Raw genomic sequence first — 18,225 nt, forward strand, 5'->3', positions numbered from 1 at the left:
TGTAATTGTAACTGTCTATTGTAGTTACTGCGTGTAAATGCATTGGGATGTTTGTAGGTAAATTAATGGTATGTTTTGGTCACTTAAATAATGCTCTGATTACCTGTAAGTAATTTGCGTTAAACATTTTTTTTTATTGTAATTCGGTAAATTACAAAACTGATGTACAATCACAAAATCTATAAATAGAAAATTAATATAATTATTGACATCTATTAATATATTAATATTGCATGTAGGATTCACATTTAGTATTGTATTGTAATCAATATAAATACAAAAAACTGAAAACGAAACGAACATTATACATTTTCATAATCAACATAAGCCAAATACATAAATCCGTATTAAATTAATTAAAATAACATCAGATTACAATAATTAGAATGATAATCATATTATATCAGCAGTAATGAAAATTAGATTCAAATTAAAACATTCAAAATCTGACTTGACTGGCTTTCTCAATATGAGAGGAGTTCGCCATAAGTGAAGTAGAAACGTAGTTTAAAAGGTTTCAAGTTTCTGCTAAAATACATAATTATTCAGTTCCTTAGTTGTTAGGCAATTATAAAAACCGCGTAAAGAGTAAGAGTGTTGACACAATCGCAAAAAGATAAAATAATGATGGATATCACACCCACTAGCACGAAGCGCTTCGCTTCAAGCTTCCTTGTGCGAACTGCTAGGGAGTGGAACTCCTTGCCGGAGTCTGTGTTTCCTGATGGGTATAACCTGGGTGTCTTCAAAGCCCGAGTGAATAGGTTGCTAATGGGCAAACATGCTTCACCGTAGGCCGCATCATCACTTACCATCAGGCGAGATAGCGGCCAAACGTCGGCCCATTTAACAATAAAAAAAAAAATAATAATAAATTAACAACACTAAAAAACGTCAACACATAAATTTTGCACTGTTTTTATAATATTTTATTGAAACCGATTTATACAGCAATATTTACATTAAATCATCAAGAAATAAAAATAGTGAGATATTTAACAATAACAAACCTTTTACAATAAAAATACCTGTATAAAACTTAAAAAGAAATAAAAATCTACACCATGCTGACACTGACAGGAGAAGCCAAAAATCTTTTTGATAAACATATTATATTATACATGTAAAATATCAATGTTGACGAGAGCAAGACGACGTTACGCACACCCACCATCCCCGGACTCGTCGCTCAGCTCCGCCTCGCCGTCACCGGAACCCAACCACGAAGAACTTCCGGTGACAGTAGTTGCGTCGAGCTCGAGCGACGAAATTTCTCCCCACCGACGTCGCCGCCACCTGTACGTCGGCCGAGGAGAGGCCGGCCACCGACGGGCTTGGGAGCCAGGGGTCAACAGACCCCGGGACGGGTCCCCGCTACCGGTGGTTGTGCGCGGCGCATGAAATGGACTCAAACAATAAATGAGAACGTCATGCGCGCGTACTACGGTGCTACGGAGGGAGGAACTAACCTCACTGCGTACCGTGAAAGGATGCTGTCGATGTTTCAGGTACTCGAACCATCCGTCAACGTCTCGGCTCAACGACTCTCGGATCAGGTGCGGGTCATCCAACGCAATCGTAGATTGGACGAGGCTGCACTTGATCGGCTACGCTCAGAAGCACTGCGCAACCGTGTCGTCCCCGCCCCACCACAAGAGGTGGCACAAACACCTACAGTGTCACAAAATGTGACACCGACCACTCCTGCCGCTGGAGTGGAGGACGACAGGGTTGAACAAGTAAGTACTCAGTGCAATGAACGACTGAGGAGTGCTTTGGAGGATGCGATTCGTGAGTATAGATTTGCTCCTTTAAAACCAAAACTGCCACGTTTGCCCATGTGTGGAAAAAATAGGGCGCTGGTAAGCGCTCTGGATTCGCTACTTAAAACATATTTTGAAAGTAGCGAAAACCTCTATGATACACACTCGATCCTGTACTGTGGGGCGGTAGCAGCTTGTCGAGTGGCTAACGTCAGATTCTCGAATCTTGACGCAGCAGTCCGACCAAAACCAGCAGTACCAGCCTGGCAGTGCAGGATTGAGCGTCGTATCAGTGAGGCCAGGGTGCTTATCGGCAAACTATCCTGCTTCAGGGAGGGCAATACTCGTCCTAGAGTGATGCGCTTTGTAAGACGTGCATTTGTGGGGACTGAAACCAGTCCTCATGAATACATGTCGCGTGTTACAGAGCGCATCGACTTCCTGAAGCAGAAAGTCTACGCATGGGCAAATCGTATCAGGCGGTACAAAAAACGAGTTGAGCGATATACTCAGAATCGCATGTTCCAAAGAGATCAGAGATGGGTATATAGAAATTGGGAACGATCCAACCAAGATGTGACTGATGGGCGGCGACCGGATGATGAAGCCACTAACACATTTTGGCGCAACATCTGGTCGGTGCCTGTTAGCCACACAGAGGATGACTGGATTTGTGATGTTGAGCGAGGGTGTGAAACTGTGCCAGAGATGGAGGAGGTGATAATCACCTCCTCTGATGTGAGCAGTGCAGCCTGTTCGGTCCCAAATTGGAAATCACCGGGGCCAGACGGGCTGCACAACTTCTGGCTCAAATGGTTCACCAGTTCACACGCTCGCTTAGCATCACAGTTCCAGGCAGCTTTAGAAGCTGGATCGTTGCCCCAATTTCTAACAACAGGCGTTACCCATCTGCTCCATAAATCAGGTAGTTCCACTGAACCCAAAAATTATAGACCAATTACATGTTTACCAACGGTCTATAAACTTCTTACATCTATTTTGAGAACAAAAATAACAAAACATATTGAAAAACATTCCATTATGTCTGTATCTCAAAATGGATGTAGGAAGGGGTCTCGTGGAACTAAGGAGCTACTCCTCATTGATATGGTTGTAAGCCAACAGGTTCGTCGGTCCCGAAAGAATTTGTCTACATGCTGGATAGATTATAAAAAGGCATATGACTCTGTGCCACATACATGGCTCATGAGGGTGCTGGAGTTGTATAAGATAGATGCAACTCTACGCGCCTTCTTGCAGTCATGTATGAGGCAATGGAGTACTGTGCTTTGCTATCCGGGATGTAGACAAATCCAAGGGAGTGAAGAACCTGTAAGGATAGTGCGAGGAATATTCCAGGGTGACAGTCTGAGCCCACTATGGTTCTGCTTGGCCTTGAATCCTCTCAGTACTTTATTGGAGGCTTCAGGGCTAGGCTATCCTTTGCGAAGAAGGGGTCTAGTCATATCCCACTTGCTTTACATGGATGACCTCAAGTTGTTTGCTCCAAATAATAAACAACTGATGGAACTACTGAAAATAACTGAAAAATTTAGTAGTTCCATCAGAATGGAATTTGGAGTAGATAAATGTGCTGTCATGCATGTGAAGCGAGGAGGGATTGTGGAATCTGAGGGTCTAGAACTCTCAGATTTCACAAAACTAAGAACGCTCTCCGCAAATGATACTTACAAGTACCTGGGTATGTCAGAGGGATTAGGCATTAATGGACCGGACATGAAACAATCGTTAAGGGAACGCTTCTTTGGCCGCCTGAATAAAGTGCTGAAAAGTTCATTATCAGGCGGAAACAAGGTGCGAGCCTATAACGGTTGGGTCATGCCGGTCCTGATGTATTCTTTTGGTATACTCAAGTGGACTCAGACTGAACTTGACGCCCTGGATAGGCGAGTCCGAACACTGCTGACTGCAAATCGTATGCATCACCCTCGTTCATCGATCATGAGGTTGTACATCCCGCGGAAGTGTGGGGGTCGAGGCTTATTAAATGCTAAGACCCTTCATAACCGTGAGGTGTGCAACCTCAGGGAATATTTCCTGAAAGTAAACGAGGGTATGCATCGAGAAGTAGCAGCAGTGGACAATGGATTCACTCCACTATCTTTAGCAAAAGAGAACTGGCGCAAACCTGTGGTATTAAGCGTCAATGACCGCAAGGAGGTATGGCATAGCAAGGAGCTCCACGGACGCTTCTTCCGGGCCCTTCATGGACCCAGTGTAGATTTTCTGGCGTCCGTATCTTGGCTACGATTCAGTAATCTCTTTGGTGAAACTGAAGGATTTGTCTGTGCAATTATGGACGAAGTTATCCTTACGAATAACTACCGGAAATATATTATTAAGGATGGGACCGTTGACATATGTCGGGCATGTCATAGTCCTGGTGAATCCATAAGACATATAATTTCTGGTTGTGGTCGTTTGGCTAATGGTGAATATTTGCATAGACATAATCAGGTGGCCAAGATTATCCACCAGCAACTTGCTTTGCACTATCAACTTGTTGAGTTTGAGGTTCCATACTACAAGTATGTGCCCGATCCAGTTCTCGAAAACGGCCATATCACGTTGTACTGGGATCGATCTATCATCACTGACAGGACTATTGTAGCCAATAAACCTGATATAGTGGTGATAGATCGGCAAGCGCGCCGCGCGATGATAGTCGATATCACCATTCCTCATGACGAGAACCTCGTGAAAGCTGAAAAAGATAAACAAATAAAATATCTTGACTTGGCTCACGAGGTTGTCGACATGTGGAGTGTGGATTCGGCTATCATTGTGCCGATAGTCGTGTCGGCCAACGGATTAATACCCAACAGCCTCGACAATCACCTTAGGAGGCTGGGGTTGGGCGGATGGATCAAGGGCCTGATGCAGAAGGCAGTACTCCTCGAAACGGCACGTATTGTGAGGAGGTTTCTGTCTCTGGAGCCCTAACCACCGGTAGCTTGGACCATGTTCCCGCTACTGGTCGGCTCCTATTTTTATATTTTTAAATATTATTTTATATTGTGTGTTTTAAATATTATTTAAAAATGTAAATTTAGAGAATTTTAAATAAATATAGAGATAAATTAAATTTTCCCAGCACACGCTACTTCTGATGAACAAGCGAGAAATAGATGCACAACGCACTAAGTGAAGTGTACGTCCTCATTATACAGTGAAAATTAATTCTCAATATGCTCTCATTAGGCACACAGCATTCGCCAAAATATTATTTAGTAGCAGCTCCAGGCAGCCTTGTTTAGTTTATTATTGCACCATGTGTCCCGAAATAGAAAAGTTCGGGGAAAGAGAAAATTGTACCAGTTTTGAATCTTATGATCTAGAAAAAAGAAGGACTTATAAATAGAATTTTCACCAACGAACTTAAACCATTTTGTGTTTTGTCCACTTCCAAGATACTTCATTTGTTTGACATTTAAAGTACGTTACTTAAATCCTCGAATAAGAGTAAGTTACATAATATTCGAAATAATACGCCTGACTAAACAATGTAGCAAGGAAAACATTTTTAACAAAACTGGTAATGGACAAGCCATAAACCTACCAACTTTTGAACACTAATACCATAATTAAAATCTGGCCCTCGCTATAGATTATGCAAAATAACGTCGGCGACACGCTACAGTAATTAAAACAAGCGTAAGTGTCATTTTACAATAAAAAAAAAACATATTTTATTATCTGATAGACGGATTAAATATTTTAATGATTGTCAGCCTATTATCACAAATAAAACGTCAAACGTTCAGTATGGTTGCCTCCTAACAATGCTTTAATCCATCAGCTAAGATTAAACCGTGGTTTAATTGTTTGCTAACACATTCCCTACTCTAATTAATTTAGTTTAATTATATGATTTAACGAGGCAAACTTATCGTCTTGTGCTCCCATCGAACAAATACGTGTTCTAAGAAAATGTATTAAAGTGAACTTTTGTTTGACAACTCTATAATTCGTGGAATTATGTGATAGTAAGTTGTAAATACGAGTAATTTATAATATTATAATTACAGTCTGTGCGTATGTCAGTAACATGAAGATTAAATAATGTGCGAATATAATAAAGCATTTTGTGTTGTATGAATTAATAAATACTAATTTCTGCCAGCGGCTTCGACCGCACTTCCGTGGGATAAAAAGTATTTTAACACCCAAGGCAACTCATACCCTGTCTGTAACCAAGTTTTAGCGTGATTGACTAACAAACAGAAACAAATGCTAATGATAGAGATATTTAACAGGAATAAAATTTTTACATTATTGGAAACTACAAAGTCGAAAAATACTCTATAGCTATCTCTTTCTTTACGTATAGCACAATAATTAACAAAAAACAATAAACCAAAAAAAATCAAACACATTATTTCTTTCGAAAGTTAACAGTTGTTGCTAATGTTTTGATTCTTAATAAAAATTGAAAAATAATTCCATTTAATGTTCAGTAATTATATTAATTAACATAAAATTTACAACTTTTATTAAAACATAGCAAAACATTTGGACATTTCGCTTTCAGAAATATTAATTAAAATTATATTAGAGCTGGACTTGTAATCTGAAAGACGAGGGAGAGGGAGTGTGAAAGAGAATATTTAATACACAAAAATGTATTAAGTTATTAATAAACTGAAGTTTAAACTAACTTAAGTTATTAAGTAGACTGCCTTGTTGGTCGAGTGGTTGCAAGTGTGACTGCCGGACAAGGGGTCTCGGGTTAAATTCCCGGTCATTAGACATATTATTGTTGGGCTTTTTTCGGTATTTCGAAAAAAAATATCCACAAATTGTTTTTTGAATCTGGTAGTCATGTGTATGTGAATTTTACCGGATACATTTCGGAGAGTGTGCGGAGGAACTGCACAACTTGATTCCTCCTAGTCCTTTCCATCATCGAACCACAAGACAATCGGCGAGGCGTCACCGTTTCATGGTGGATATCCCACCCACTCGCACGAAGCGCTTCGCTTCAAGCTTCCTTGTGCGAACTGCTAGGGAGTGGAACTCCTTGCCGGAGTCTATGTTTCCTGATGGGTATAACCTGGGTGTCTTCAAAGCCCGAGTTGCTTTTGGACAGAAATGTATGCGTATACACGCACCCGACACAGGAGAAAATTCTAAAGTGGGTGGACGAAAAAAAGATTGCAAACATAATCGCAAACTATGTGTTATAGGAAATATTGAAATTCTATACATTCCTTTATTACCGATTCACAAACAAGTACAATAAACTATATCGGAATCTACTCATACTTTACAAATACCAATAAAAAGTTAAACCCTATCTTTACCATTAATCCTTTACTAAAACAAACACACTGACAAGACGCGGCCATCTTAAACCTGTACACGAACGATAAACACAAACACACTTGCACATATACCTCTCCTATTGTAAATAACCCTGTTCTAGCCGTGTTAACCAACTTAAGCCAGAATACACGACCGTGTATAACAAACACACAAACCACAGGCAAGGCGCGAGCCGTCAATGTGTACCTGGCTCATAATTTGCATGGTTAGACTCCAATGCTGCCGCGAGTCAAAGACGTTTCAACTAGTACCTACGTCCTATACTTGTGTGTGGTCTAAGTTAGAGGAGATATGCGATCTTGAATTATACAACGTGTAACCAAAAGGGGGTATACATTTCAAGTGCACGGTTTCTAGATAACATAACGAACGATACGGAAAGGGTTTTTTAAACTCATGTTGTCGTTGTTATGATGTTATGTATTTTTCAAATCGCGCCGGTGCGCGATTCAAAATTAGCTAGACAGGTACTAGGCGATCAGATTGACATAAGAAATGTTTCGTAATATCAGCGAGTGATCCTTGTAGTGTTGTGACACACGTTTGTATGATTTGAAATCAAGAACTATGCGATACCATGTATTTGGTACTAATTTTTTTAAACGTATTTTAAGCTGAAAGTTTTTGTAGAGATTCTATTCAACCTGTATTCATCAGGGCTTCTTGAAGTATATGGGTATTTTGTTCAAAATTGTATAAGTTTTACACCCTGTATAAGTTTTTAAACTGACATGGTCACTAATACTATCATTAGCACTTGAGACGGGATATTTACCATGTTTATTCATGTCTATGAGTTTGCAGTGATTTGCAGATGATGATTGCAGTGATTACAATAATTCAGTCCAATAATTAAGTTTGCTGAGCTGTTTCAAGATCTACATACTCTAAATATTTTTAAATTCAAGAACAAATAAGTATTTATATGAGCTGTTTACAGCTAGTAAGTAGCGATGTTTTATGCGTTTGGCCACCAATCCACTTTCTACTTCTATGTTACGTTTAAATTAGGTACAATGTCTTGAATGATTGAATTTAGTTTAGTTAACAGGCTTGGCCTCTGACAAAATTGTTGACTTGCATTCCTAGTCATAATATTTTAATTTATATAATTTTAACGTTACGTAAACATGTTACATCGTTCCAAAACAATAAAACGTAATATATTTATTATTCAAATCATCTAATATTTGGTTGGTTGCACAAAATTAATAATTCTAACATTTGCATTACCAAAGCTGATGCCGCGCTCTAATATCACATGTCAAGTTGCATGAAAATTTAATTTAAATTATTGTACCAATACGCGGGACGGTAGACCTTGTTTAATTCAATATTCATATTATTCCAAATGAAAACAGAAAACAATTTAGTTTTAGAAAATTTATTGTATCAGTTATGTAATACGACATAACAACTAAGAACGAAGAAGAATGCTCTAAGTTAACTAAAAAATGTACTGAGAAAATCACTACTTGTTTCGAGTCACAGAGGGACGCAGCGACGTCGCACAGCATAATGGCTGTAGGCTGCTCATGAGGAAAAGTCCCTCTCGTAAATGACTAGAAATTAGCAGTGCTTCACTCAGTATATTTGTGTGATGAAAGTGTTAATTTTTTTGTTAGTTTAGTATGTCTCACCGTAGTTATTATAAAAAATTAAGAATGCTTTGATCAAATTTACAAGTTAGAGCCTAGGTAAGATAAAAAATGATTGTGTTTTTCGATTTTCTCAAGGAATTAAAAGTAAAAAGTCAACCCTTAATATACGAAAAGTGAGTTGAATATTCGTTTAATACACCATACAGCTTATGAAGGAAACTGTCTTACTACGCATTGTCTTAGTAGAAAAATTTTAACACCTTTAGTCTACAGTTGTTTTATTATAACTTTCGTGAGACATACATAATTAATTATTATTTTATTGACTTACTCTCGTAACTGACTACTACTAGTTTTAAGTCATGCTAGAGGCCCATATTTATCAGCACCATTCCGCGACACACGACAGCAACAGTCACGCTGCTACCGACTTCTTTGTCAAACAGTTAATAGGCGGTTAGTGAAGTTTATCTCATGATAAAGTAACACACTGTTACAAAGAGTACACAATGTTATGTAACATACAACCTAACCCGCTACCTCTTCTACCTCGAACCACCGCCCACATACTACTCGAAACACAATGCACGGTCGCCTTGTACCGCAAAGGATCGTAGCCACTCGTTACCAAGTTTTTATTCATCCATTTGAGCATGTCTCCGAGCCACACTCACTTGCCTGGCTCCTCATTATGATCCTCGCGACAAGGAGTAGCTACAGACTATTAGAGTGTGGAGTAACTTTGGTGGGATATTGTTGTTTGATTTTTATTTATGCGGTACTTTGTTTTAGCTACAAATGTTAGTTGGAAGTTTGGTAATGTGAATGTTGTATGTGTGCACTTGGGATGTTTTTTTTTTATAATTGATCATTCAGTGTTTGGTCACGAATTTACATGTGTCCGATGATGAGGCTGACGATGTAGGATGCCTGAAAATAATTAATATATACAAACATAGCAGAAGGAGTAGGCACGGACAATGTAATGCCAATAGCTACAAATCTGACATAGCTCTATTGCTTCATCAACAGTCATCAATCTTTACATGCATGCTCGTCGGTTAAAGGTAATTTTAATCTGGCCCTTCTTAATATAATTACTTGGGAATTGAAGACACCCAGGTTATTAGTGACTAAGTTGAAAGTTTACAATACGAACGTTCTAAAGCTAAAAAGGTCAAATCATTGCATTGAATCATTCAAACCACGAACCCTCAAAACTCTTTTGAAACGACAAAATACGTGATAATGATTATTAACACATAACTTTGCAACAACATCATTCCTATTTTGTCTACATTATTCAACTTTAATATTTCAAAGAAAGAAAATTTTAATTAACTTTTGCTTACAAGTACTTTTAATTAGAATACTTCCCGGAATCATCTGCGTAGGTAGCTCGTTTAATTTGTCTCATTTTCTATAATTATGATTTTCAAAGCAAAAACTTTTGTAACGTACATAAACTAAACTTGTTTATATTTACATTAAAAGTTAATTTAAATAATATTTTATGTTGGTATTTTGTATGAAAATATTCCGGAGAAAAACAATGTTTACATTTACAAAGATTATGTCTTTTGTGCCCAAGCGGAAGACAGAGGTGCAATGTGTAGTTACATTACTTAATGTCACTGTACCATGTATACCCACTTTTCACCAATTGTGTTATAAGTCTCATGTTATAGGGTGAGCCTATTGCCAAACACTGACCACAGTTTCAGACTCCGTGCTACTAACTGAAGAAATTTTCGATAATCGAAAAAAACTCAGTACTTAAGAGAGTGTCAAAAATCAGTATTTTAACAATCTCTCAGGTAATAGTTTACCTTATCATCCACTATTACAGCGGAATTTCCAACAAATCTTGGGAAAAAAGGGTTAATTCTTTCTTAATCTCTTTTCAAAGCCACGCATGTAATAATATTAAGTCCATCCCACAATCTCTCACAAAAATATTTCAACCACATACCACAAATCCGCGAGCGAACAAAAACTAGCAGATAATAAATAAAGTAAAACGCTTGAATGCTCTTAAGCATCCATTTTCTCTCATCTATCTAAACAATGCTTCAGAAAATGCTTAAAGGCAACGTTCTATAGAATATTCTGGCATTTTTAACGAGCGCAAATATTGTAGCAACGACGTCGTTCCCATTGGGGCTTCCTTTATAATTTGCGTGGCTTGGAATTAATGCTGTTGGAGGTTACATAGTGTTCGATTTTGAAGAACGGTGACATTTTATTTGTTGGTTTTGAGATTTATATTGCTTTTTATGTTATACCTACATATACTTAGGCTTTGATATTTTCATTTCTAAGTTAAATAAAAACTGTATAACAAAAACTGTATGACAATGGCTGTTGCATACTGCGTTTGCTCTCTTAATTTTCAAAGTACAATATAGGCAGACAGAACCGAGTAATAGCTAAATGACTTAGCCATAAATTCAAGATTAAAGATTATTATCAACGAGAATCTGTACTAAAAAGTGACTAAACTAATACTCAAACCACAAAACCCTTAAGCAGACACACCTCAAACGGTCTCCAACATCAACACAGCTTGCAGCGCTCAAGAGAATGCCTCTTTTATATTTCAGACGTAACGTCAAGCAGCGAATATTCGTCGAGTAATGTGGATCCCTTGGAAATGAACGCAGGACATCTGAGAAACACACAGCCAACCCAGATGAGAAGCTTTGTGAGAAGAAAGATGCCTTTTGTTCGTTACCCTAGATTCGAAGCTGAAGGGCTTTTCAAAAAGAAATGTGGTCGCGTTCTTTTTGAGGCAGTTACTACACTTTAATTGAAAGGTGGTGTGTGGTTTTTGGGTTCGTTTTGTAGGTTATTGTAATGAGGAATTGTGTGTATGTCAAGTTGGTTGTAGATTGTTTGTGTTAATAAACAAAAGTAGTATAACATAAAAATATTGTTTTTATAATAAATGGTTTTTTAAATGTTATGTTGTATGGTAGACAATTAAAAGTGTGTACCAAATATCAGATCGATTGGACGTCAGGAAAGGGGTTAAATTCCAATTACTAAATTTGAACCAAACAAACAGGTCAAACTATTGGTACTTGTGGACGAAGTGCAAGTGTTTTATACAAAATATAGAAGTCCCCACGTACAATAAATCTTTAAGTTTTGAATACTTGAAGTCCTGTAGCAATATCGCCAAAAAAACTACAATTCTTAATTCGACGTTACAAAACACAACAAACTCCTGACACAAAAAGACAAGCAAAAAATGTATAACAAGACAAAACAAGCTCAATCTTAACGAACTCACTGTACCTATTCTCAGTACTCGGCACTATTTTTTGTAATTAGTTAAACAATGCCCCAGTCCGTATGTCTCACTGGCGGTGTCCCAAGTCGCGGAGTTTGCTTTAATATAATTAGCTGCTCAACCAAGTCGGAAAGTCAGTAAATTATGTATGCGTTCAATTATATAGACTCTCCACAGGGACTAGGGACTGGTACTGTCCATAATCTTACACTGTCTGCATAGTTTAAAAAGATCTCGGTGAAATAAATGGTGAAAGAATAATTTGGAAAGGTGATATTGGGGCTATTTTAGATCTTGGTTATTGATTTATTGTAATGTTAATGTTAATAGTTAGTATTATCTGTTCTGTGTGTTTTAGGGTTACACTGGAAGAATGTACCTAAAACTGTTGAAGGTAAATCGTCCGACTCGCTTGTCACCCGTGACCGGGGTTAGAGCTTTTCTACCAGAGATGTGCTGTCCTACGTTGCTGTGAATGCGTTTGACTTCCACCAATCATATTGATTGCTACATATGGCTTAGCACTTGTAAAAACGGGTTCAACTAAGATATGTTTTTTAAATGGAAAGATGCGTTCTATGAATGCGTATGCATAATGTGCATAGCTACATGGCACATCTCTGGTGGAAAATCACACTCATAATTAATGTATTAATTACTGTCGACATAACTTTCTCTTTCTTTCAACGGAATGGAAATTGAATCCTTATTATTCAAAACGAATAACTAAGAATAGATACCCCAGACGTTTTGAAACAAACACAATTTCACGAAAACTTTTCTCAAGTTATTTTCCACTGTCTAAAACAAGTATATTGAGCAGAGTACCTTTCGATACAGTCAACAATATTGCAGACGCGAGTCACAACAATCCCTTCAGGACCCTCTCTGAGTAACCGACAATAAAGTATCATTCCCCCTTCACCACGGGGTGTGAGCAGATGAGAAGGGTACCACATAATAATTTCGACAAGTTTCATATTACGATAGAAGTCTATTTCGGTATATTCGTCTGCTTTTGTCCCGATAAAGTGATGTATTTCATCATTCTGATATTCTTTGCTATTGCTACAATCATCGTAAAAAGGTCTCGGGGTATTGGTATCGATTGTGTTTTGTGAATAAGTACTTACTTAAATATATTTGATTTTTTTTTTCTATTCTAGATAGAGTTTCGTTTTGGTAAATTGCAAAAAATGATGAAAGAAGTAGTTACGATATTGAGTACTTACTACGTTTAGGTACGAATTTAATAAAGTTTTTTTTTATTTATTGAATTTCTTCATTGTCGCCATAGTATCAACCACAAGATGTATATAATGGTGTTCTAAGTAAAGTGGTGGATGATATATGACAATATAAATGGTGTTCTGATCTTTGATTATTGACTGCTGTTGGTTCTTAATAAATAAATGATGAATTATAATATAACTTAGTACCTAATAAAATATAGTTAAATAAAAAACCACCTTGTTTATTAATATTTAAAGTTCACAATGAAAACATCACAATACTGAGATATTGTAACCGTCTTACATCTGGTCGAGAAACATTGCCATGGCTGGAAGAATAATGGCCATGTTCCTTTTTTTCTTTTTTTCTCGTCAGCCAGCTCTACGCCTTACTAGGGAACATTCAAAGATGTCTAGAGTGTACAACGGGTGCTTGTTACACCGAAATGTGTTTGTGTAGTCTGTGGCTTCTATTTTGATTTCATTTTAGTGAGCAATTTTCTCATTCTCGCTTACATAATTGTTATGGCAAGATTAATGTGTGAAAAGCAATAACTTTATCAAGCAAAATACTTTTACCGAAAAATAATTTAGTTTCTTAGGCAGTTGTCCCACCAACGGCGAGTGAACGACTAACTATCGGCTATTTTCTCGCTCAAGAAACGTACAATAGATATACTTTCCGTGTAAACAAAAGAGATGCATATACAAATAGTTGATCGCTGACTGTTCACACTGCCGGCGAGTGCTCGCTTCACTAGTTTGTCGCTGAGCGACAAGAGCTATGAAAGATAACACTCGCTCGGAAACACTCGCCAAGCGATTAAAACAAACGCCGAGCGAGCAACCAGTGGTCATTTCTCTACAGTGCGTATCGTAGTGCGAGTAATCGCCCGCCTCACTCGCACACTCGCTTATAGCCGAGCTACACAAATATCAGAACTACACACTCGCTCGCCACGTCTCGCTTAACTCGTTGCTAGTTCTAGCTCTACTCGTTACTCGTTCATCGTTGCCAGTGGGACAACTGCCTTAAGTCGAGATAGAAACCAAACGTCATCCTATTTCAATTATAAAAAACAACAACACTAAAAATACTTACTGTACTTTGACTATGACTAAGAAATTGTATTTAGAATTTAATAATGATAAACAAAACATGATTCTTGGTAATACTACTTAGTAGAAATCCGTGTCTGATGAATGAATCAACGTCTGACACGTCTGACTCCCGTCCTAAATTCGCAAGACATTTCGCAGAAACAAGTTCGCTCCGGTGTAATCGAAAGCCACGTCAAGACGAACCCGATGCAAAGTTGTATTGTAAAGCAAAATGGAATTGTTGGAGGTTTGCGTACATATTTTCCAATTTTATCATTCTCACTTCCAAAGGTTACTGTGGAATTCATTTTACTTTGTCGTGCGTCTTGTTTGGTGAAAATTGGAAAAATTGCGATCTCGCTTTGGCTGGGTGCTAGGGGGAGATATTGGATGAATTATCTAGCCCGATATCTTACTTCCCGTGGGTCGAATGATAGTGAGTTTTATTTACAAAGGTATGTGGATAGAATGTTTAGACGTAGCTTGAGAGATCAATCGTAGTATTGAGACTTTTTCAATAGAAACTGCGAACTAATAATTGCTAATTTTATTATGGTTCTGATACACTAAGCTCTACTATCAGTTCTCTAACGGCTATATTTTACTTTGGAAGAGTAGAGATGGTGACAAATGTAGTGGATTCTGTAGTCTCCAGTCATTATCATCATCACATCAACAGCCTATAAGTGGTCACTGCTGACCAAAGACCTCTTCTCCCACAGAGAAGGTTTGAGCATTAATCGCCACGCTTGCTCAATACGGGTTGGCGATTTCACACTCCAGACCACCACATTATGAGATCTAGGGGTGACTCCAGTCACTACGTACTTCTTTTCTTCATATTGAATTGCCACCACAACATTATTTAAACCACAAAAAAGCAAAGAAGAATGAAAAGATGGTAACAACCGAATAACTCATTGTTAACAAGGGTTTCCATTCAATAACACTCTCGGGACAAAGTTACTTGTAGAAATTAGTTCTTTTTTTTCAATTAAATGCTCATTCACAGTCGTGCAAGCCATTCGTTGTAATTGAACAGGCTCGCTTCGGTTGTCGATAGTGTAAATGCTTAATTAACTTGCCAATTGGAAACTGTAGTAGGTTTTATTTGGACTTACAGTGTAACTGGCTTGTGGGGGTGTTTGGATAAGGTTTTTAGTGGGGATGTCTTGTTATAAAACATTTACGTGAGTAAGCCGATAACATAATAATTATCTCACGATAATTAACAATAATCAACAGCCTCGACAACCACCTTAGGAGGCTGGGGTTGGGCGGATGGATCAAGGGCCTGATGCAGAAGGCAGTACTCCTCGAAAAGGCACGTATTGTGAGGAGGTTTCTGTCTCTGGAGCCCTAACCACCGGTAGCTTGGACCATGCTCCCGCTACTGGTCGGCTCCTATTTTTATATTTTTAAATGTTATTTTGTTTTTTATTTTTATAAATAATGTTTAAAAATATAATTTTAGAGTGTTTTAAAAAAATATATGGAAATAATCTCACGAAAGTTTTAATAAAATTATGTTTTAATGTGATTTATAATATGGCTTAAAATCTAATGTTCACTATTGTTATCGGGATACTGGTTATTTACATTTTTAGTCCTTGAAATAGAAGACAAGACATTGCACACAGTAGAAGATGCTTCTAGATATAAACATATAATGGACACAATTGAAATTAAACGAATTGACTTCAACTTTTAACTATGTGCCATAACCGGGAATTTCTAAATCCAACCAAATCACATCAACAGCCTATTGACCAAAGCCTCTTCTCGCATGAAGAAGGTTTTAGTATTAATCTCAATGTAATCCAACCAAATAACAAGCATATAACTTAAAATCTATATTTAGAAACACACTCAATAAAGCAATGTCTTCACAAAACAATATCACAGCCTCATATCAAAATCCAACGTCACGAAACAAAACTAACCCAAGCACATACCAAGAAAATCCATTACCTATCAGTAGAAACGCCAAACTAGAGAGGGAAATGCTTTATTCTCCTAAAATTGACGTGCAGGCACGTCGGGCCGATCAATTTGTTGGCTATAACTTGGACCAGACTATCTCCCTGAGGTGTATTTTAACACTACATAGATAGGGTAAAGTTTATGAACATAGGTACTACGTGAGCACCGAGTACTTGCATGGATGTGAAGGGTGCGTCTAAACTGTTTTGTTTTTTGATGCGACTTGACTGTGATATGTTTTTATTTGTAGACTGGAAAATGTAAGGATTTAAAATGTTGGCAAAAGTTTGGTATTTGATTTGCTATTGTAAGTTGTGTGGGAAAAATTCAGATTAAAATTTCTTAATTTCTGTATCTTAAATATCGTTCCTTAGATCAATACATAAACATCTAGTCAAATGTAAATCAATCGTCAGTAATTGCATTTCCGCTGATAACGTAAATATGCATTTGCAATTAGTATGTGCATCGTCATGCCTTTTATCTCCGACTGAGTAGGCAGAGGTACATATTACGGTATGTATGCCACTGTACAATGTTCACCCACTTTTTACATCCACTGATTAACATACTGCCCATATTCGTATCCAACCACTGCACTGCGGGCTACTGGTAAGACAAACTGTATATAAATGCCAATTTCTATCACAACTAAACTAAAATTTCAAATCGCAAGGTGTCAATTAATTAATGTCGATACTAACACGCAACCAATGTGAACGCAGCCTTACACCTAGTTCTCATGCAGGTGTGTGAGACGCAGTGTTTCAAAATTAGTTAGGAGGCCACTTGGATAGACGTTTGACTATTAAGATCTAGGGGTGATATTTACTTATGTATGTATATTGCCTTCTGAGGATACTACCTACCTACCTACACTATAAACAAGAGAATATGCATATCGTATTTTGTATGTTCTAAGTGTTACGAGTGTTTTAGTATTATAGAATTGGTGTTACAACTTACGTACTACACACAACTTAAGGAGTCGATCTCTCGATCGGGTGAGTACCACTCTTTTAAGAATACCATCATGAACTGAGTTCATCTGTGATCATGGCGCTTGCAACAGTGCCAAAATATCGGAAACTCACAAAAACTAATAAACATGGTAAATATCCCGTTTTAAGTTCTAATGATGTTAATAGTGACCATGTCGGGTTAAAAACTTATATTAGTCATCTAACCTATTGTCATTGAAGAGATCTCTCAAACAGTTTCACCCATAAAACCGATACATAAGTTACAAACAAACACATACCTCAATTTGGTAACTATGTATTGTATTGTATACCCAACAATCCTACAAACCGAAATTCCAGAACATTTTCCGGAGTAACGAACACGGAATTCAAATTAATTCGACGGTACCTCTCGTAAGTGAGTTATTAAACTAAGTCTGCGATATATCCTAATGAAGTACAGTCGGTGACATTGTGCACAAGTTCGGCAGATGTCTTGGACGGCCGGCTCGGTACAAGTTTGTACCTAGGAGTCTACTTCTCAGCGTCTCTGATGGTATTTTAGCCGGGGAGCTGGAGCTACAGAGTAATATTTATTTTTTATTTTAATCGGACTTTTGCTCTTTTTACTTAAGTATGTTCACAGTGTAAATTCTTTAGCAGTGAATGGAAATAAAAATTGAACTACATTTTTTTACTTATAATTAAAAATGTTTACGCTAACGTTTAGCGGTGTTCATGTTCATGTTTCGTTCAGTTATTATAAGACGAGAAGAGAAAACACATTTTTAATATTATTTTATTTGAGAGCGTGAACAACTTCCAATCATAAAGATATTAATATAAGCACGACACCACTACGGCTGTCACACGCTTTTGATGTAAGTAACATGCTTCTCTTTTCTGTCCCTATCTTTTACGAGTTAACTAAACCGAGCTTTA

The 18,225-nt window shown here is 37.5% G+C and overlaps 1 protein-coding gene across 1 annotated transcript; it reads left to right on the plus strand.

Annotated features, from left to right (window-relative positions):
• The first annotated feature begins 1,430 nt into the window (after positions 1-1,430).
• Positions 1,431-16,049, plus strand: LOC118272208 (uncharacterized). The gene is made up of 2 exons (XM_050705132.1): positions 1,431-2,688; positions 15,946-16,049. The coding sequence occupies exons 1-2, from the start codon at positions 1,431-1,433 to the stop codon at positions 16,047-16,049; spliced, it is 1,362 nt and encodes a 453-aa protein (XP_050561089.1).
• The last annotated feature ends 2,176 nt before the right edge of the window (positions 16,050-18,225 follow it).

This window comes from Spodoptera frugiperda, chromosome 26, assembly GCF_023101765.2.
Source record: "Spodoptera frugiperda isolate SF20-4 chromosome 26, AGI-APGP_CSIRO_Sfru_2.0, whole genome shotgun sequence".
In the NCBI taxonomy this organism is placed as follows: domain Eukaryota; kingdom Metazoa; phylum Arthropoda; class Insecta; order Lepidoptera; family Noctuidae; genus Spodoptera; species Spodoptera frugiperda.